The 22,962-nt window shown below is 46.2% G+C and overlaps 1 protein-coding gene across 2 annotated transcripts in view; it reads right to left on the bottom strand.

Annotated features, from left to right (window-relative positions):
- Positions 1–22,962, bottom strand: part of SMYD1 (SET and MYND domain containing 1) — a gene marked incomplete at both ends in the record, with an annotated part of 37,763 nt that overhangs the window by 4,738 nt on the left and 10,063 nt on the right. The window contains 6 exons of one of the 2 annotated variants that reach the window (XM_081254313.1): positions 659–751; positions 7,536–7,725; positions 10,638–10,676; positions 13,267–13,397; positions 16,229–16,442; positions 18,750–18,926. In XM_081254313.1, the coding sequence (XP_081110439.1) occupies positions 659–751; positions 7,536–7,725; positions 10,638–10,676; positions 13,267–13,397; positions 16,229–16,442; positions 18,750–18,926 (844 nt within the window). The remainder of the gene's footprint in view (positions 1–658; positions 752–7,535; positions 7,726–10,637; positions 10,677–13,266; positions 13,398–16,228; positions 16,443–18,749; positions 18,927–22,962) is intronic. The other variant, XM_081254314.1, reaches the window with a different exon arrangement.

Here is a 22,962-nt window from a genome sequence, read left to right as displayed (position 1 = left end):
CTGAGCATCAGGATTTTTTCAATGATTCTAGTGTACAGCCAGTTGCGAACTCCTGGTGTTTCTAGAGCCAGGGTTGAATGCACAGTTAGTAGATCTGGAAACTGTAGCCAGGACACGAGAAAGCAAGACACCCACTGCCATTTCCATTCCTCCATCCCCGATGTCACAGGCACCCCCAGCCCCAGGAAGTTTGTCAGGCTGCCTGTGCTCTCCTCAAACCCAGTTTCAGTGAGTTGAACAGTCACTGAGACACACCCCTAAAAGGTGCTAAATGCTTACGGGCAAGAAGAGTCATGGTCTCAGCCAAGGGACATCTTCCAGAAAAACAACCTGCTTGGTAGCCTCCCCGTCTTCACCCCTCCATCACCACCATTTCCCTCCTTTACTAGAGAATCTTTCTGCCCTCCTCCCCATCCCCACTCCCCATAAAAATGAATTCTTGGGCTTCCCTGGTGGCGCAGTGGTTGAGAGTCCGCCTGCCGATGCAGGGGACGCGGGTTTGTGCCCCAGTCCGGGAGGATCCCACATGCCGCGGAGCGGCTGGGCCCGTGAGCCAGGGTCACTGAGGCTGCGCGTCTGGAGCCTGTGCTCCGCAAGGGGAGAGGCCACAACAGTGAGAGGCCCGCATACCGGCAAAAAAAAAAAAAAGAATTCTTACCTCGTGGTACAAACCCTCAGAGCGAGCCTTGTCAATTTTTTCCAGCGTATCCTTGGAGAACTGTATCATCTCCTTCACCACCTCCTGAGAGGGCTGGGAAAGGGAGGGACATTCAGTTGGAGACCCCTTTGTGAGGCAACCCACTGCATCTCTGAACAGCTGCCACCTTTGACGTTCACTGTAGTACAAGATTAATGCCTTCTTCATTGAATGCTTCAGTTCTGTAAATGCCTCTCAAGGTCCCTATAGCTCAGGACTTCCCTGGTGGTCCAGTGGTTGAGGACAGAGGCCGGGGACTTGACCAAAAAATATCATACTCCAGTTTGCCATTGGAGCTCATTAAAGAGGGCCCTGTGGCTATGGGCTGTCAACCCTTCCAAGTGTCTCTGCATCTAGTCCATATTTCCTTGTCTAGACCAAAAGGATATCCATGAGAGAACTTGTCAGCTGTGAAGTCTAGACCTACCAGGCTCCCTATGTTTGCCTAAGCAGTCTAGTGATCTTGTAAAAAAAAAAAATGATGTTTTGATATTTGAGGTACCATAATTAAGAAGCCAGTTCCCATGAAGGCACAATAATTTTGAAAAAAACGTGCCAAATTTCTCAAAGACCAAAGGAAAAGTTTGCTTGCTATGTTTATCCATATCAGAAGCTCTTTTCTGGGGGGACTTCCCTGGCATTTCAGTGGTTAAGACTCCTCGTTACCACTGCAGGGGGCACAGGTTCAATCCCTGGTCAGGGAACTAAGATCCCGCATACCACGTGGCAAAAAAAACCCCAAAAAACTCAACAGCAAAAAAAAAAAAAAAATACTAAAGAAAGAGAAGTTCTTTTCTGAAAAAAGATTTTTTTTTTTGCTTGGGCAAATCTAATATAACTTTTTTCCAAAATAAAAATACCTTTATTATTTATTCTGACTGTAAAATTAACATATGCAAACTGTAAAAAATTAAAACATATGAAAAAGTATGGAGAAAACAATAGAAATCCCCAGAACCCACACAAAGACGGACACAGCATGTTGAGGAGTATTTTCCAATGAGTATACAGAGGAAAAATATTTAAACTATTTAACAACTGGTACAGGAAAGGCACTGACCGATCAAAGGCACAGACACATCAACAAAGAGTATGTCTATATGACAGTATCAGTGTGTTCTGGCTGAATTGCAGTCCTGCACGTACACACATGCATGAGTGTGTATATGTCAATAGCATCAATCTTTTTCTAACTGGAATAATAACATATTTCTGTCTATTGCCTGCTTTTTTTTTCACTCAGTAGATTGTGGATATTTTCCCATATAAATATAAAAATACCTATATTGCCTTTTTAGTAACTAGAGTTTTCCACTGTACAAAACCAGAATAATTTAATCAGTTCTCTGGTCATCCAACTTTTTCACCACAAAGAATTGGGATCAACAGCTGTGTTTATATCTGCTGCTCACATTATTTTGTGAGGTCACCGTCACTAAACTACCAAAAAGTTACAGGAGAATGGGCATCTGTTCCCTTAAAAATACAGCCCCCTAATACATGGAGATCAAGGGTCTTCCCTCAGGCTCCCAGCTGTCTTGAGCCAGTTCCACAGTGTCCATCTTGTAATAGGAGAAACCGAACCCACGACAGCTTGCTTCAGGGTCAAGATCACTTAAGGAAGTGGGATTATATTTATTCTTCTCCCCACCTCACCTACTTTGGCTTCTGCAGAGTTCTTGATTATCCCTAAAATTCTGACTACCTTCATTTCCATATCCTTCTGTATCTGGGCCTCCCTGCAATTCTTCTGTATTTGTTTCTGTACTTGTCTCACAGCCTGACTCCAACATTTGATGCATCCATCAATGCTCTGACTTCTTCTGGCAGGTCTCACTCCTGACTTAACTTTCGCCTTGACCTTTGATTTGGCTGCCTTCCTGCCTGATGACCCGAATGTTGGCTTCCCGCCCAAGTGCTACTCAGCACTCTGTCAGTTAGCAGACCATGCCTTGGTCCCAAGACCAGTCATTTCAGTGTGTGTCTGCTTTCCTTAGCCCGTTTGAATCAAGCACATTAGTGAGAGGAGTCCATATCTTGCCTGGTTGTGCAGAGTTCTGTGACTGGTGGTTCGGAGGTGTGTCACCCATCCATCAGACGTACATCTTTAGTTTCACCTATAGTTTGTTGCCCAAGTGTTGGCTCATAAAATCACATCTAGTTTATGAGCACTAGTCTCCAATCCACTGTAAGTGCCATTGTCTTTAAAACTCAAAATTCTTAGTGAATCTTCTGGAGTAATCAATATCTTGCAGGGTAAATTCAGGGAATACCAAGCTGTTAGGTGTTCATAAAAGCCTTGCTCAATTTGATGTTGTAAGGAAGAGTGTTACTTTAAGCTCTGGAAGGGAATCAAATTTTTGCAAGGAGGCAACTACCAAGGTTCTCAAGACAACCTGGCTGAAAGGTTGTTAACTGACACAGGCAACATGTGATAAAGCTATTCTGAGAAGGGAAATGGGCTGCTCCACTTGGATCCCTTTTCGGAGCAAAGGCAGGAAAACCTGATCTGCAGCTAGGATGTAAGGAACCCCACAGAGAGAGGCTCCCCTCTCCAGGAGCACCACGATTAATAGAAAACAGGGAGGAAGAGAAAGGAGCCAGAGGAGGAACCAAAAGAGGAGGAGGGGAGGGAAAGAGGGGCATTAGCTCCCCAACCTTAAGAAACTGGAACATTCCTATTGTGAAAACCATAGCTGAAGGCTGGAGAGAGAGAGAGAGAGAGAACCAAACAGCCTAAACAAGGAGGGTCCAAAGCTACAATCAAGGGAAATTGGTGTTATGTTCTCATTTTTAAAATATTTGGTTTTTATTTTTATCCAGGTCTATATGTGTATGTTTTTATTATATTTATTTAGTTATTTAAAATATATACATAGGAGTCAGAAACAATTTTGATGCCAATTTAAGGTCTGAAGATGAGTCACAAAGGCCGGTGTATAGAAAGGAGCTTATCAGGTTGGGATAAAGCATTATTTAAATAAAGAAAGAAAAGCAACTGTGGTGACATCATAGATAGAAAAGCTTGAAGGAACTGTTAATAAGTTAGTCCAATGCTCCACTTTACAGATGAGGAAACTGAGACCCACAAGGAAGAGACTTGCCCAAGCTCAGACATTCAGGGTCACAGCCAGAACTAGAACACAGGCCTCCTAATTCTCCAGTATTCTTTCCACTACAATATAATGGCTTTTTATTATGCCTTCAGATGCACTTGCTTTTAAAAAGTTATACTCAAATTTTTTTTCTGCTTACTTGTTTTGGTTGAGTCATTTTTATTTTGAGTTATTTCTTTATTTTAACAGAGAAACCCAATGTGATATAAAAATAATAGACAGCTTTTGCTTTGAATCCAGGTCAGTTCAAGCAGAAATCATCGATGTTTTTATATCAAGAGAGATGTCAGCTCTGCTAATTCAGACTGAAAGACGTGGGCAGACAGTCACCAGCTGGTAAGCATATCTAAAGTGAAGAGACAGGAACTAACAGCCACACATCACCTATTTGACTATTGGAATTGCCAGGTAAATATTGAAAAATTTAGAGAAAGGACTACACAGTTGTTTCACTTAATTTCTTTTCTTTTTTCTTTTTTTTTTCCTTCTTGCGGTACGTGGACCTCTCACTGTCGTGGCCTCTCCCGCTGCGGAGCACAGGCTCCGGACGCGCAGGCTCAGCGGCCATGGCTCACAAGCACAGCCGCTCCGCGGCATGTGGGATCCTCCCGGACCGGGGCACGAACCCGCGTCCCCCGCATCGGCAGGCGGACTCCCAACCACTGCGCCACCAGGGAAGCCCCACTTAATTTCTGAAGGGAGAAAAGAGGGTCTGGCCTCTTTAAAAAATTAGGTAGTGGCGGAAGCAAGTTATGAAAAAAATACTCAGGGCCAGGCACCAGGAGGGAAGGCTGGCTGGCTTGCTGATAAGACACATGTTATCTTGCAGGTTCTGGAAGGTCAGGGTGAGGGTGGACACAGTAGCTTATTCTTTTCTGTAGCTCCTGTGGTACTGTGTTCAGTGCCCCACACATACATGTCAATAGACATTTCCTGGAAAACAGAACCTTTGATTCTGTGAAAATGGGGTCGTTCCTATAAGGAACACATTCCTGACGGTTTTGTATCCTGCCTGGGAGGGATGACTCTCAACTTCTCCACACTAGGCATTGTTGATCCATTGGTTACAGATTCCTCCTCCTACTTCTGTCTGTTTAGAGACTGACTCTGCTTGCATACCCATGTGGGGTGAGTGAATCTGTGTGAGTGCATGTGTCCCTTTTAATTTAAATAATTTAATAAATTTAATTTTCATTTTCATAAACGGTAGCATACACAGTGTTATGGGTTGAATTTCATCCCCCCAAAATTAAATTCCTATGTTGCAGTCTTAACCCCCAGTACCTCAGAATCTGACCTTATTTAGAAATAGGGTCATTGCAGATGTAATTTGTTAAGATGAGGTCATACTCAAGTAGGGTGGGCCCTTAATCCAACAGCACTGGTGTTCTTAAAAAAACAATGCCAGGTGAAGAGAAAGAGACACATGAGGAGAAGACCATGTGAAAGGGCCCAGGGCCAGCTACAAGCCAAAGAAAGAGGCATAGAACAGATCCTTGTTTCACAGCCCTCAAAAGGAACCAGCCCTGCCAAGACCTTGATTTCAGATTTTAGCCTCCAGAACTGAGAAACAATACATTTCTATTGTAAGCCCCCCAGTTTGGGGTACTGTGTTATGGCAGCCGTAGGAAATGAATTCATATATCAACGTTCAGCCCCTTAACTCTTTTCCCTTAAGAAACAGAGCTCAACTATTTACAATTACCAAGACATGGAAACAACCTAAATGTCCATCGTCAGATGAATGGATAAAGAACATGTGGTACATACATACAATGGAATATTACTCAGGCATAAAAAAGAATGAAATAATGTGATTTGCAGCAACATGGATGGACCTAGAGATTATCATACTAAGTGAAGTAAGTCAGAAAGAGAAAGACAAATACCATATGATACCACTTATATGTGGAATCTAAAATGTGACACAAATGAACTTATCTATGAAACAGAAACAGACTCACAGACATAGAGTAGAGACTTGTGGTTGCCAAGGGGAAGGGGGAGGGGGGAGGGAAGTATTGGGAGTTTGAGACTAGCAGATGCAAATTATTACATGTAGAATGATAAACAACAAGGTCCTACTGTATAGCACAGGGAACTATATTCAATATCCTGTAATAAATCATCATGGAAAAGAATATGAAGAAGAATATATATATGTATGTATAACTAAGTCACTTTGCTGTACACCAGAAACTAACACAACACTGTAAATCAACTATACTTCAATTTTTTAAAATAATAAATGAAAAAAAAAGAAATAGAGCTCATTCCATGTCTGTACACAAAGATCTACCTCATTAGTTTATTTTCTTAACTTAAATATTTCCTATTGGTGGTTATTTAGCTTTTTTCCAATATTTTGTTGTTCCCAACAATGCCATAATGTACTATCTCTTTACACATATATTCCTGTGCACATATGCAAGTACATCTGCAGGGTAAATTCTTAGAACTGCTTGGCCAAAGGGTAAAAAATACTATATATTAAGAATAAAAATAAGTTAGTGGCAAAAGAAGCTTCAAATAGCCAGAAAATGAAAGAGAGGTGAATCAAGTGGGGGAATAGAGTTATCTGGACAGTGGCACTGACACCATTGGTAATGAAGTCATTGAGAGGGGTCCCACCCTCTGAACCTAGAAGTCAGTTTTGCTTGTAGCCTTTGCTCTAACCAGAGACAAGTTTCTGCCCACACTTAGGATGCAGAAGTTAAGTTAATTCAGAAGAATATTTGTATCTTAAATGATCTGGTGAACTGTGAATTATATAGAAGTGCTGGGTTAGCCTCCCCGAGGAGAATGGCTCCCAGTTAAAAACCTATGTGTGATTTTTCAGACCTGACCATAGGCAATTCCAAAGGCTGTCCCTGGCAGGCCTCACGGGTGGGGAGAAAGCTGCCCTCGCCACAAGGGATTTGGTGCAGGGCCAGAGCACGGCAGTCTGTGAAGGGAGACGCAGCCAGGGACTCAGGTCCCCCGGCAGGCCATGCTCTTCGCATATTTGCATTCCTGGCCCAGGTGCCTTCATTCCTAAGTCTCTCTCTCTCTCTCTCTCTCTCTCTCTCTCTCTCTCTCTCTCTCTCTCTCTTTTTAATTGAAGTATAGCTGATTATCTGAGGTCTTGAGGTCTTCTTCAGGAGCCTCTACGAAGGCCTGCTTATTGTGAAGGGGGCGCTGGGGGACATCCCCCTTGGTAAGACTTCCAGTGCTCAGTGGCGTCACCGTCAATTAGGCAACAGTTACTCAGGAATTAAGCATATTAAGCAATCTAAACATTGCCCAGTCTCCCCATTGCCCATTTCCATGGCACTAGGAATATCTTTGCAACAACCCGACAACAAATCTCTCTGCCCATCTGGTCTCTCTATGTGGAATTCTCAGCATCACTTAAGCTGCAAAGGGTAAGAAGAGGAACTTAGATGTACTGAGTGTCTACTCTCTCTGCCGCTCCTCTTACATATATCATCTTGCTTCGTCCTCATAACAACCCCTTGTCGTCGGTGCCATCAATTCCTATTTTATAAGGGGGAAAACAGAGTAACTTCCCCAAACTCAAACACCTGGCAAGCAGTGGCACCAGGACGCTAGCTGGGACCCATCTGCAGTACTCTGTTCACCGCCCCTAAGGGCAGCGGCACCTTGGTTCGCTGTGGAATCTGCCCTTGCCCGGCTCCTGGGGAAGAGGCCCAGAAGCACCCCAGTGGCGGGGCTGTCTGTACCTTCGGGTCGTCTTTCACGCCCAGGAAGAGGTCGTCTTTCAGCCCCTTCTGGCAGTGCTCACACGTGCAGTCAAAGTAGTACTGCTTCTTCAGCTGCTTCTTGCGTTCTTCGCTGGTGTTAAGGAAGTCGATATAGGACACGGTCAGCTCCTCCCCTTCCGAGATCTTGCCCAGGGCCCGGAGCTCAATTCTGGAGCAGATAAAGGAGGAGAATCCATCAGATCCGAGGTGGGACGTAGGCTCTTCAAGGTTTCGGGAAGTTGAGTCTCAAAGACAACGACCTCCACTAACACTGAGAAAACTCCATCCCCCCCCGTCCCCAAAGGGGACAGTTTTCTGCATAGTTCTGCTCTACTCATTATAACAATCAAATCTGCTCCATTCAGCTAACTGCTCTGGAATCAGCTCAAAGAGACTCCCAGTAGAGGTCTGGGCTCCATCATAAAAGCACACAAAGCTTCCACGCCTGCAGTTCTCCCAGTGCATTTAGCTACTGATTGTCTGTAACAAAGGAATGGAGAAATAATAAGGCAAAAACTCCAAACAAGAGAAGACTTGATAGTCATTTCTGGTTAGTTTGGAGACTGCTTCTCTCAGAAACACGCACATTCAGTTACCCAGAAGCTTGGCCCATTCTGTGTCTAACTATAAGCCCCCTCTTACCTTAACCTTTGGTCCAATGGTTCAGACCTAATTTATGTGAGGAGACTTATGCCTGGAGATCTCTGAGGCAAATAAAGGCTAGCTCTTTATTAGCCCACTGCGTTGTTCACTTTTGTGTTTACTGGGGGACACGGCTTTGGGGTTGAAGGTGGCTAGCGAGAGCAGATGACATTGCAACCCCCTTCCAGCCTAGACCCTCCAATTACCTACAGCACTACACACCCCACCATGTAATAGGTACAGAATGTACTGAAGACAAAATTCCACTGCACAATGGACACCCAGCTAAGCCAAACTAGCTGAGACCAGCCTGTGGGCCTCTCAGCCATGCATCTTCCACCCAGGAGGCCAGAAACTACAGAAAGAGTGGTGAGCCCGGCAAGCTGGATCCTAAGCTATGCTCCTGTATCCCCCCCAACATCAGGGGGCCTCCCTGCCCAGAGGGAACCCATCACCCAGAGAGTGGGGGGCAGGATGTAGAGGGCTAGGAAAGCATCAACAGAGAAGTCCATGGTCATTTCCTTTACCTCCCAGAGAGGCTGATTCAGATGCCACGTGAAAGGCAGGAGAAGATACCAGCACCAGAGAAAGGTCCCAGTCAGAGGGAGCCCCTTCCACATGCTCGGAGGTGACAGCCAAGCGAGGAACAGCAGTGACTTGCATGTCCAGGCCCCTGAGGTGACCACTTAAGGTTAAAGCACCTTCTCTCAAAGTGGGGTACACTGCCATGCCCAATATATGTGATAATATATATAAAAACAACTCTACAGAGCCTGGCAAAATCTGAGTGCCTGCTCATCTTTTGTTCCTTCTTTCCTTTCTTCTCCACCCCAATTTCTGGCTGTTACTGCAGGGATAAAAGGCAAGAAGGAGAGGAGGGCAAGATGATTCTGCTCACAGCTCTGCTTAGAATCCTAATATGTCCCAGCTACACGGGACCGACCTCCTCATTTCACAAATGAGGATGCTGACACCAGAGAGGTGAACTGCCCCCAAGGTCCCACAGCACTTTGGCGCCAGGGTCAAGATTAGAACTCAAGAGCTTAACCACATCATACTGGCCTTGTCTGATTGTCTTCAGTCTGCCTTCCAGGTCTTCAATGCACAGGAAATGGGACGCACCAATACCCTTGAGATTAGGACTCTACTGATGTCCTAGATAGTTGCATAGGGGCAAGTCCTGGGCCACTGTTGAATGTGACCTCTGGTATTGGTCCTGGTGGGATAAGTAAGCAATTCTGCTCCCACTAGCCCTTTCACAGAGGCAGCTCCCTACATTGACATGTCCTCATTCAACAGTGAATCAGAGGCCAGTTGAGTTGGCCAGTAGCTTTGCTTCGCACCAAGGTTAATCCAATTCTTACAAGGTCTCAGAGTACCTCAAATTATTTCAACGATATTAGAGAGTTTTCAAAACCAAATTAATATAAAGTCACTTAGGTATAAGAAATGCACACTTATATGCCCCATTTTACCTAACTTGGAACTGGGAATCAGGGGAGGAATAGTGACCACCATTCTGTTTTGGATCCCAGACCTCTTCCATCTTTAATGCTCTGCAGTTCTACAGTGAGCCACAAGTAGACAACTTAAGTATTTCTTGTCGAGGTCAGGAGCAGAGTCCAGGGCCACAGAGACTTAGAATTAGGAAGGTCCCTAGACACTCTCTCATCTTGACCTTTGCTCTACAAATGTAGAACCAAACACCCAGGAGATGATGTGAATCATCCAAAGTCCCCTGCAATGCACATCAACACAGACTCAGATGCACCGACCACTCCTACCCCTGCCCTCCCAAAGCCCGAACTTCCACATAGCATTTTGTTGTTAATCCAAAGATCATTTCAAGTACTTTCAAGCCCAGCTTGAGAAAAAGGCCCACTGGGGCTGTGGAGTTGTCATTAAGAAAAGTCCAAAGTAAAATCTAACCTAAACCACTAATTCATAGTTGGCCAGAAGCAACAAGGAGAATACTATGAATACACATTTATCAAAAACATCACAGCTATGGGTACCGTTTTCAGAACCAGTCTGAGTGAGAAGTTGGAGGTTATAAACAAACACAGAGTCCTTTAGTAGGTCAGTAATATCAACAGTCCTCATTTCATGATAAGCAGGGTTTAAAGGGACAGTGTGGGTTTTTGCTAAGATGATGTGGACAGGAAAGGACCTTCACGTTTTGAGGGTGGAGGAGAGAGAGAACTGAGGAGTGAAAGAGAGGGAAGCATAGGCGCAGCAGGTAGTGGGTGGGTGAGGAGCCAAATGATTAATATAAATGCATTGAACACGCAGCATCCAGCAAAGACAAGCTTCTGGGGAGCAGAAGGACATTACGGGCAGACAGCGGCCAAGGAGTCTCGGGAAGGGGCAGCCCCAGCAAACCAGGCAAGTGAGGGAGATGGGTCAGAGCAGCGGGGATGTTTCCAAAGACTGACCCACCTCATCTGGGTGTGAAACATGGATTTCACTGCCTCATGACTGAAAAACAAAACAGACACCCAAATGGAAATCATTACCATTGGCTTATCCCGTATGGCTAGCAAGGGTGCACAGCACTCCAGGTTATGCCATCAAAGCTCTGGTCATCACAACCATCTCTATCCCAGCCCCTCCTAGCTGGGCTCGCTTTACAAGATGCAGCCTGCTATAGTGGAAAGTGCACTGGATTAGGAAGGAGAAGTTCTGGGTTCAAAGGGATTCAGCCCTGGACAAACTGCTTCACTTCCCTGGGCCTCAGTATTCTCATCTGTGACCTGGTCATGAGACAATGCATTTAAAAGTAGAGTGCTAGGGCTTCCCTGGTGGTGCAGTGGTTGAGAGTCTGCCTGCCGATGCAGGGGACACGGGTTCGTGCCCCGGTCCGGGAGGATCCCACGTGCCGCGGAGCGGCTGGGCCCATGAGCCGTGGCCACTGAGCCTGCGCGTCCAGAGCCTGTGCTCCGCAACGGGAGAGGCCACAACAGTGAGAGGCCTGCGTACCACAAAAAAAATAATAGAGTGCTACAGTATTTTTCAATGGCAGGGCACAAAAAGTATGTGAACCATTCATGAAAGATGCTCCAGGTTGCCCAGTCCTGTTTGAGCGCCAAATCATGGGCAAATTGGGCTTGGAGTATCCCTTCAGAGCCTTGGGGTTTTCTGAGTGGTACACCAATAAGGGCTTCACCTTAGAGTCCCCAGCTGTGTGGCCACCAAGAAGCAGCATCAAACGATCTTTGGATGATTCAAACCCTGGCTCAGCTTTCTCTTCTACTGAAATAAACCTTCCTTCAGGCATTCTTTTCCAAAAAAATAAAATAAAAGTAGAGTGCTAAGAAAACACATGGGAGGCTATTATTATCCCACTAACAAGCATCTTGGACAAATAAGGGTGGCCTCTTTGAATGTCTATTTTGGGAACAGTTTGAACTGTGTCTGGAGACCCATCACACAGGTAGTATGCAGAAATTACTGGGGTTAGAACTGGGCTCTTAACACCACGTCCAGTGTTCTTTCCACGATGACAGGCAGCTAGACAGTGACTGCAGTCACCACTTGCACAACATCCAAGAAGCTCGGGTACAATGTGGCTGCTCGAAATTAGTGGATGCATGGAAGCCAGAGCGGGCACTGGTGATGATCTGAAGAAAGGGCTCCCAGGTTCTTGTGGCTGCTACATGTGGTGACAAGAAGAGCTCTGGATCACCACCACTTAGGGGAGTGGTGTCCAGAAAGAACAGCCCCACATGTGAATTTGATCTCCTCTGCCAACCAGGGTAACTCCAGACACCAGCTCCTCTGGGAGGAGGACTCCATGAGGTCCAGGCCAGTGACCCCAAGAGGCTTACAAAGGGAAATACAAACGCTGGGGAAAGATAATCATCTGGGTCCAAAATGAACTGTCCTGTCTTGAGTGACTTCCTCAAGTGCTTAAAAGCGTACTGTCATGCAGGCCCTTGCTTCCAGAAATAGGAAGGAAAAGGGAAATCGGAGCCCTCGCTCTGTTGGAGCTTAAGCTTGATTCTTGGCTGAGAACCAGAAACCATTATCTTTGGGGGGATGCCTGCTCATTGTTGATGGCGGCTTAGAGTCAACTTGCACCTGTCATAAGAGCTCATCTCTAAGAGCAAAAGAAATATTGGTTAGGCCTCATTCCCCCAAAGCCCCCCAGCCTGAGCCATGGACAACGAGGGGCTCATCCTGTTTGCTGACGCTTCTCCATTTGCTCCCCACCCCAAATTCCATTCTCTGCCCTCCTGTCCCCTGATCTGTGCCTTCCAGGGGGGCAGGGCTGACCTCTGAGGGCTTCATCACCCAGGTTCCTTGGCCCTCTGGCTTCCGGTTGGGGTTTGGCCAATGGGAGGAGATCAGAAGATGGGAGGAGAAAGAGGTTGGGGTATTTAGTCTCTTGGCTCTCCCTCTGCCTCGCCACGGTTCTAGCAGTGGCTGGTTTCTCTACAGGTACAGCCAAGCTGTTGGAGTGGGGGGTGGGGGTGGGGAGAAAGGGCCCCCTCCCATGGCTACAGCTCTCACCAGCTGCAAGAACAATACTCCCTCCATTGCCCCTCCAGGTCAAAAGGTGGTAATGGTTTCATTCTGTCACTAGACCCTGGACATTTCGCCATTCTTTGTCAATTTCTTCGACTCTAACCCACACTTCTGTCAATTGTCCTTTTACTAAATTCTCTTAGGGTAACCCCTGCGTGTGCCTTCTGATTTCTGCTGGGAACTTGACTACTCCTGCCAAGCGCCTTCTCGGTTGATGATGTTCTGCAATGACCTCTCGATAGAAAATCTCAGGCTTCAAGTTCTAAATCATGTAGTAGTTAGAGGTTTATCTAACATATCTAGGCAACCTCAAGAAACCTACAGAGACTCCAAAATTACTAATGTGGAATTCTTTGCCATCTTCCTCATTATGTTTCTCCTATTCACAATTATTCTAGAATAAAATTTCTATTTTCTGTCCATTTGAAATCCATGCTAGCTCAGGTTCAACAGGTTACTTTTGGTTTAAATCAAGCGTACAGACAATACCGTAAGGTCTCCCCATCCCCATGATACCAACCCAAGTTGAAGACATACTCACTTGCCGTTGTTAAATATGACCGTGCAGTTGGGCCAGCAGTCATGGTTCACCAGGCCCAGGTTGGGGAAGATGCCCACACCCACTGCCTGCAGGCCTCTCTGGTCACTGAGCGTGAAACCATTGCAGTTAATCTACCCAGGGGAAAAGATGAGAGTCAGCTAACATAGACTTGGCACAGAACACCCTCCAGCTGTTGAAAGTGTTTTAAAAAATAGAAAACCTGGTCTCATCCCGGAAATGCTTAGAGAGTCTGGAAACAAAACAGTCAGTCTCCTGTTCTCTGTGTGACTCCAAATGGCCCTCAAGATTAGTACCGTGGGAGAGTCTCATATTTGCTAAAATGCACCACCACCTTGAAAGTTTTGGGTAGCTGTATTCTACAAAGGCCCAAAATGGGAATTCCCTGGTGGTCCAGTGGTTAGGACTTGGTGCTCTCACTGCCGGGGCCCCAGGTTCAATCCCTGGTCGGGGAATTAAGGTCCCACAAGCCGTGTGGCACAGCCAAAAAGTAAAATAAAATAAAAAAATAAAAATAAAAAGGCCCAAGATGGAAATGTTGGTTCTGAGAAGTTTCTCCTTTTTCCTGTATCTGGGTCTCATGAGTCTTCCCCAGTGCCTATCTTGGTTTCCCTCTCTGTGCCCTTCTCTGCTTTGTGTGTGTGTGTCTCCCCTGCTACCTTTGACTACTCCCAACTCCTATAACTATTCATAAAATAAAATTAACATCTGTTTTTAATTATTTTGTGTCTGGTGGATACCTTGTACTCCCTGTCTACAATTTTAAAATCTGATGAGTGCAACATTTATCTCTGAATGCCAGGCAAATCAAATTGGTTACTGCTTATACGGCACCTGATTTCTTTTTCCTTAAAAAAAGTTATTTTTTATAGAAATAGATTCCAAATGTCTGCTCTCAGGGTATAAAAAAATGTATAAGAATAAATATTACCTAGGATACATTAATATCTGCACAAAAATTTCTGCCAAATGTAAAAATCATATATATAAATACATGCTATCCATAATATTTATAACACAATATACATTTATAGATATATACTGATCTGTATAGCACATAGCTATTTGTTATTGATACTGGAGGATAGTCACTTTCTCCATCAATCTCATTGGTCATTCAGCAAGTACATGAAGTTAAGCCCGTCAGTACCACTAATAAGCTGTGTTACCTTGGGCAAATTTCTTTCTTCTCTGAGCTCTTATTTTCCCATCTGTAGGTTGAATAAGTTAGACTAGATGATCTTTATGGGTCCTTTCAGCTCTACACCTTGGTGATTACACCATCCTTGGCTGTAGTCCCCAGACCACCTTAGAGATACTCAAGATAGTCTATGACACCCATTCACACCAAGGCTGTGGAGCATAGAAACTCCACACGTGAGAGTAGAAACTCTGGCATCAGACAGACTGCTTCTAGACCTTCCTTGGACACCAGCTCACTGTGTAACCTTTGGCAGTCCTGTAACCTCTCTGGCCCTAGGCTTTCTGTTCTATAAAATAGGAATGTTAAAACCACGGACTTCATCTTGTTTTGTAAAGACTGCATAAAATAATATCTGGAAGGCTATGAAGGTTAATTTTCTGTCAACTTGGCTGGGCTGGGGTGACCACATATTTGGTTAAACGTTATTCTGTATGTTTCTGTGAAGGTGCTTTTTGGATGAGATAAACATTTGGATTGGTAGACTTTGAGTAAAGCAGATTACCCTGCACAATGGAAATAGGCCTCATACAACCAGTTGAAGGCCTTCATAGAACAGAGACTGACTGCCCCTGAGCAAGAAGGAATCCTGCCTGTGGACTGCCTTTGAACTTGAAGCGCAATTCTTCTTTGGGTCTTCAGCCTGATGGCCTACCAGCAGCCCCCACAATCACAAGAGCCAGTTCATTAAAATAAATCTCCTTCTCTCTCTCTCTCTCTCTCTCTCTCTCTCTCTCTCCATATATAATATATATATGCTATCCATAATATAATGCACAGAGTATAATATACTATATATGTATATGCACATACATGCACACACATGAAGTACATCCTTGTGGTTCTATTTCTCTGGAGAACTCTCGCTATTACAGAAGCACTGGCACATGGTGAGAGATGCTGAGTGTGATCATGCTACTGTTATCACAATAACCCCCTCCTCAGCCCACTCACCAGCACCCCACAAGGGGCCAGGCCTGCCAGATGGGAGACATGACCCCATAGCCCACGGCCTGAGACTACTGAGCCCCTGGGCTCCCACCCCCTCCTCCCGGACCCTCATGGTTTCAAGAGGCCTGGATAGGTTGCTCAGGCAGTGCCCTCCAGAAAGCCCCTACTCTCCTCTCCCTGGTTCCCCATGATCAGCACATCAGATGTGGGAAAAGGAAGAGTCTTACTTCCAAAGGGACTGGTGGGCAAGAAGGGATAGTGACTGGGTCTTCGTTTTCAATGTGGAGAAGAGAAAATATAGGAAGTGCAGATGAATGAGAAGGTAAATCACCATCAAAATCTACCGCTCAGGGGCTTCCCTGGTGGCACAGTGGTTGAGAGTCCGCCTGCCGATGCAGGGGACACGGGTTCGTGCCCCGGTCCGGGAAGATCCCACGTGCCACGGAGCGGCTGGGCCCGTGAGCCATGGCCGCTGAGCCTGCGCGTCCGGAGCCTGTGCTCCGCAACGGGAGAGGCCACGACAGTGAGAGGCCCGCGTACAAAAAAAGAAAAAAAAAAAATCTACCGCTCAGAGCTAATGAGTAGTTTACGCTTGGGTGCTGACTTCAGCCACGGCAGGCATGACCTCAGAGTAAAGGAAGACCAGAAAGAGAACTGGGTGAAAGTTCGTCATGTGAGGTCTCTGTCCCCCCTCCAGCGCTTCTCTTGGCCTCTCCTTCCACACTGACCTGGCACTTCGTCGGACAATCCCAGGCGCCAGCCCAGCCCCAAGGCCAGTGGGAGAAACCTTACCACGCCGAAGATCCGCGAGATGTACTGCATGCTGAACTGCTGGCTCTGGGGCGGCCAGTACTGCAGGAAAGTGTCCACGTCCCCCCGCAGCTCTTTCTGCTCCTCCTCCCCGAAGTGTTCCACGTGGTTCTGCAGGTCGTCCACGGGGACCAAGCAGCCCTCGGTGAGCCCGCCGCCCTCTCTCTCCACCCGCCACATGACGCGCGCCGCCAGCCTGCGCAGAGGGGCGGGGTTAGAGAGGCCTCGCTGCGCTCATTCATTCAACAAACGCTTGCTGAGTGTCTAGCGCACGCCCGGCCCAGTGTCGGGCCCAAGACACCGTTTTGAACTAGACGGATGGAATTTCTTGTAGCATGAAGCTTCTTAGAGTAGGGGAGACCTAAGATGAAAAGATAATCTAAACTACTGTTAAGTGCTATGACCCAAATCAAACAGGGTGACCTGATAGGGAGCGGCTGGGGAAGGGGAAACCAAGGTGATCGGGGGAGGCTTGACAAGGTACCCCCTTGGCTGCCAGCGGAGTGAACAAGCGCCCGCCCTGTGCAGATGGGGAAAGAGCAGCGACTACAAAGGAACAGGGAAAGAGATTAGACACAGGAAGGTGCTGGAGCTAGGGAGCCAGGAGAGGAAATCACATAAAGGTGGAGAGGTGGGCAGAAGCCGGGTCACGTGGGTCTGGGTAATCATGGGAGGGGTCTGGGGACACAGTGAGGTGCGGCAGCCTGGGCCTCTCCTGACTGTGCGGCTAAGATGAACACTGGAGAAGGAGTCTGACGACTCCACTTCTTGCTGTGTGACCCTGGGCAAGTCACTTGACCTCCCTGAAGCTCTCCAGTGGCAAGTAAAGTGAGGGTAATATGTATCCCCTGCCGTGCTAACCTGCAGAGTGTTGGTTCACACACTGGGCCCCATCCACAGAGGGCAGGAAGAGAGGCAGACTGCTCCAGATTGGTGGGTGGCTGTTTGAATCGGCAGGGGACTTACTTAGGAGGCTTGTCTTGGGCGGCCACAGATAAAAAGATCTTGGCCCCTGCCAGCCAAATCTTAGAGTTTATAAAGAGGCCTTCACTGGGTTCAGTCCTACCTTCCAGATGATTTCAACACCACACTACTATCTCAATGCCACGTTCTTGGGCAGCTTCTGGGAGGCGGGGAAGGCAAGCGAGCACATTCCAAGGACAGGGGAAGGGATGAAGAGCCTCTGATTACCTGGGTCCAGCTTGCAGGTCAACCGGAAGTCATGTCCTCTCAATGACCTCCTCCAACACAGAGGTGTTTAGGAGACAAAGTGAGGTAGTGGATGTCCACATCATGTGTGAACTTATTCACATTCTTAATGATTAGATAGAGAGAAGGCAGAGAAGACAATCTAGGAGGGGAAACAGTATAAGCAAAAGCCCTGAGGCAGCCCCAAACGTGCATATGCAGGGAGCCGAGGCAAGGAAAGCCTGGTCTGGAAGGAGCAGAGAGGAGAAAGGGGGGTGTTAACGTGGGACAAGAGGGAGGGCCCTAGAAAGCACAGAACTTTGTTTTTTGGGGAAGTTGGGTTTTTTTTTTTTTTTACATCTTTGTTAGATTATAATTGCTTGACAATGTTGTGTTAGTTTCTGCTGTACAACAAAGTGAATCAGCTATATGTATACCTATATCCCCTCCCTCTTGGGCTTCCCTCCCACCCTCCCCATTCCACCCCTCTAGGTCGTCACAAAGCTGATCTCCCCGTGCTATACAGCATAGAAAGTACAGAACTTTGAGTATGACACAGAGGGCCTTACTTCACTCTGAGGGCAGAGAAGGCCCACTTGTTAACTGTTAGGCAGCCCATGCCCACAAGATAAAGCCTGTGACCAAGGGACACTTTGGTGACTCTCTGCCACTCATTAATTTTTTGACACAGTCAGATCAATTTTTAAAAATTAAATATTGGGGGGCTTCCCTGGTGGCGCAGTGGTTGAGAATCTGCCTGCCATTGCAGGGGACATGGGTTCGAGCCCTCGTCCGGGAAGATCCCACATGCCGCGGAGCAACTAAGCCTGTGCGCCACAACTACTGAGCCTGCGCTCTAGAGTCCGCAAGCCACAACTGCTGAGCCCACGAGCCACAACTACTGAAGCCCATGAGCCTAGAGCCTGTGCTCCACAATAAGAGAAGCCACCGCAATAAGAAACCCGCACACCACAGCCAAGAGTAGCCCCCGCTCGCCGTGACTAGAGAAAGCCCGCACATAGCAACGAAGACCCAACACGGCCAAAAATAAATAAACAAATAAAATAAAATTTAAAAAAATTAAACACTGGGGAGCCGCACAGAACAAGTCTGCCGCTCCAGTGGAGATCCCCTCATAGATGGGCTTCCCAGACCAAGGGAGAGCACGGAAGAAGTGACCATATCCTGTCTCTTTGGGACTCTTTCCTGATTTGCACTCATCCCAACTTGCTTGGACCTGGGCATGCTGTCCCTGCCACCATCCCCCGCCTGACATTTGGGAATCCCAGTCCCCACCCCGGGGCCCAGCTCTGACCTGATGTTCTCATTGGGCACCTTCCCGTATCTCTTGATGGCCGAACACTCATTCTTGTGGTTCAGCCAAGCATCCTTCTGGCAGGTGCGGTCACAGTAATGGGCAAACTTGCACTGCCCGCAGCGATGGAGCTTCTCCTGCCTCTTGAAGCAGGTGTGGCACACAACATTCACAAGGCTGGAAATGGAGGGAGAAAACCTGTAATTGGGGGACACCACACTGGCTTTGGGGACACTGGGGTTCGGGTACTGGCTGTCCTTGTCTTTCTAAGCTTCAGATTCTCATTTTTCAAAATGAGGGGCTTGGGTTTCCAAAGATCCCCTCTAGCTATAACTATGCTTTTGGCAGATATTTTTCAGTGAAACCAATGTAGGGAACTTTATTGTGCTCTTCGTATAAGCCCTTCAATTTCATTCAACAAGAGGTCGTAGATTTACAACCTTTATGCGTTAACCACCAGGCATACCACAAGTTGCTGGATGAACACTTGAACTTGGGATCACCATGCAGCATAAGCACCACTATAATAGAGGGGGGCACAGGGTATTCCTGGATCACAACGGAGGAGATCCTGGAGGAACCAAGGAAGTCTTCTAAGCTAAGGGAGTGGGTGGAAATTCCTCCCAGTCCTCTTGCCAAAAGTCACATGTCATTGGCACCGTGGCCCGGGAGAGGGCATACTGTGTGACATATTCTTCTCACTGTTGAAATGGAATGTCCCTTTCCCCAAAGAATAAAAATATCGTAACTACTTACAACATGATGGGACATGAAACATGACATGTTTTACACAAAATGAAGTCTACACGTTATGATGTATGTCACAGTTCTGCGTGTTTTGCAGGAGTAAAGTAAAGGCTACTGATGTCACAGATGTTATCTGATGTATTCTCCTGGCTCAGAGAGAGAGTGGAAGTGATGGGTGGCCAACCCCACAAACTGCTGTGTCCCCATCTGCTGTGATGCTAGTAAGTTGTTACTAGTCAGAAAGTACTCAAGGGCATGAAAGGTTAGTGCTTATTTATAACTTACAGCAGATTCAAGGTTATTCCCATAATAATGTCTTCTTCTCTCCCTTGCATTCCCTTAAGCTCTCCCAACGAGAGAGGAAGAGTGGAATTACCCTGGCATACTTACAGTTGCACAGAATCCGCAGCACATCATAACTATGCCGCTACTGCTCCTTTGACCAGGAGAAGGCTGGGGACAGAGACCCAAGATGCTCCAATATAGATTTCACCCCAGTCTGGGTGATGGAGAGACCTTTACAATCATGCATATTATCCCTTATCAGGCCTTGACTCGGTGCAACTCCCAGTTCAATAATATCTCACCTTCATATTGTCTCATGAGCGTCTTTACAATCACTTTGCTCTAATAAACGCTTAATTGCTTTTCATGAAAAGAAAACGTGATCAATCTGAAATGATTTTTCTCCTAGTGAACACATAGTGGGTTCCAAATGTTAACCACCAAATTATCTTCTACAGGCTCACACACCTGTTTAAATCTCATTCCACAATTTTTCTAGGACTTGGAGTCCATTTGTGAAAGCTGGTGAAATCCAGGAAGTATTATGAGCTATCTCCTAACTTAGATCTCCTTGAGATGAGGCTGACCGTTCTCTCCATCACCCCACCTGCCAGTAAGGCTTAGCCACGAGGCTGGAACTAGGAAGAAGGAAGAGGGAGTGTCTGATGCAGAGAGGGGCTCCTCAAGCTTTAGTGCGCGTGCACATCATCAGAGATCATGTGGTTCTAATTCAACAGGTCTGGGGTGGGGCCTGAGATTCTGCATTTCTAACAAGCTCCAAGGTGATACTGATGCCGCAACTTTAAGTAGCATGAATGTAGATGGGAGAGATAACCTAAATTCTACCCTTTCTTGGGGGCGGGAGGGGGGCAGCATGTATGGAAGTGTCAGGTAGGCAGGAAGCGGAAGTTTATATGAAAAAAAAAAAAGCTTGTCTTTCTGGTCTCCATCTCTTTTTGTTGGTGGTGGGATGGGTATTACAGAAAGTCAGACCTGGAGTAGGTCAGAGTTGAGTTCAGCCCCTGATTCCAGTATCTACTGACTGTGTGACCTCAAGCAAGTACCCTAACCTCTCTGAGCCTTCGTTTCCTTATGTGAAAATGAGAATAGCAACACTTAGATCTTGATATCATTTAGACAAATGACTATTACCTTTCTTTAATTTTTTTAAAAATTATTTATTTATTTTTGGCTGCGTTGGATCTTCGTTGCTGCACCCAGGCTTCCTCTCGTTGCTGTGAGCGGGGGCTACTCTGTTGGGGTGTGTGGGCTTCTCGCTGCGGTGGTTTCTCTTGTTGCGGAGCATGGGCTCTAAGCACGCGGGCTCAGTAGTTGTGGCTCACGGGCTCTAGAGCACAGGCTCAGTAGTTGTGGCGCACGGGCTTAGTTGCTGTGCCGCATGTGGGATCTTCCCGGACCGGGGATCGAACCCACGTCCCCTGCACTGGCAGGTGGACTCTTAACCACTGCACCACCAGGGAAGTCCCACTATTACTTTTTAATGAAACATACTTGGTATCTTGAGTATCTTAAAAAACTCAAGCAGAAGAAAATTACAAAGAAGTTCCAAAATTCTCCCAGTCTCAGAGTGATTCAAGGATTAAATGAAACAACGTGTAAAGTAGCAGCGAAGAGCCTGGCACAGAACGAGTCCTCAGTAGATGTCAGAGGTTGGGCCAGGTGATCTCTGAGCACCTGCTCTCCTCCAGCACCCACTAATTCCCAGGCAGCCACCACAGAGGAGGACTTCCTAAATGGAAGAGGACCTATAAGTAGGGGGCCAAGGGTACTTCCGTGATAGAAATACCAGCCCTTCTTTACTTCCCCACCATGAGAGCATCTAAAAGACGTGATGTCTTAGAGGGAAGTGATAAGTGAAATAAGACAGAGAAAGACAAATACTATATGATATCACGAAAGACAAATACTATATGATATCAATTATGTGTGGAATCTAAAAAAAAACACAACCAACTAGTGAATATAACAAAAAAGAAGCAGATTCACAGATATAGAGGACAAACTAGTGGTTACCAGTGTGGAGAGGGAAGGGAGCGGGGCAATATAAGGGTGGGGGAGTAAGAGATACAAACTATTAGGTATAAAGTAAGCTACAAGGATATATTGTACAACCCAGGGAATATAGCCAATATTTTATCATAACTAAAAAGGGAGTATAAACTTAAAAAATTGTGACTCATTATATTGTACACCTGTAACTTGTATAATATCATACATCAACTATACCTCAATTAAAGTTCTAAGACCACTTTTTAATTTATTTATTTTATTGAAGTATAGTTGATTTACAACGTTTCAGGTATAGAGCAAAGTGATTCAGTTATACATACATATATATAATATATATTCTTTTTCAGATTCCTTACCATTATAGGTTATTACAAGATATTGAATATAGTTCCCTGTGCTGTATAGTAGGTCCTTGTTGTTCATCTGTTTTATATATAGTAGGTGTGTCTGTTAATCCTAAATTCCCAGTTTATCCCTCCCCCACTTAAAACCACTTTTTAGATTACAGGAGAAAGAGTGCTTCTTCCAGCCAGCTTAGCTGGTGACCTTCACCAAACCTCGTTTCTCCTCCTTAGTCTCATTTTTCCAGTCCCCACAAGAGTCCCATTCACACAATGCTTTGCAATTGAAAGAGATGTTTTTTAGGAATTCTCTTGTGCTAAACCTTCACAACAACCCTTTAGAGTACAGGTCATCACTATCCTCACTATTCTCATAGGGGTCCCTGAGGGCTGACACTGCTCCCAGCACAGAAGGCAGAGGAAGCCACCAAGCCTACCTGCTTTGCCTGCAGCCCTGAGTGTGCCCTGCCGCAGCCAGTGGTCACCACTCACTTTTTGCTCTGCAGCCCTGGGCTATGTCATCTGTCAGAGTCAAGTGGGATGGAAAGGCAGCTGTTGCTCAGCTCCTTGTATGGAAATAACCAGTTACTGGACAGATAAATGCAAATAGAAGGTGCCTGCAAGGTGAATGAGACCTCCAAGGGCACAGCCAGAGAGAACTGGACCAGCAGTGCTGGCTTCCTGGGCTGCTTAAAAACTCTCATCCTGCAAAGTGGTCTCCCCTCAAAAATCGAGGGGGAGGGCACATGTCTTAAAGAACATCACATCCCTCAAGTACCCAGAGAACTTTACAATATTTTAAATTCGGT

The sequence above is a fragment of the Mesoplodon bidens genome (genome assembly GCF_964165515.1).
Source record: "Mesoplodon bidens genome assembly, chromosome: 14".
Lineage (NCBI taxonomy): Eukaryota > Metazoa > Chordata > Mammalia > Artiodactyla > Ziphiidae > Mesoplodon > Mesoplodon bidens.
Note: the sequence above shows the minus strand (reverse complement) of the source record. Positions and strands in the feature narration are given on the sequence as shown.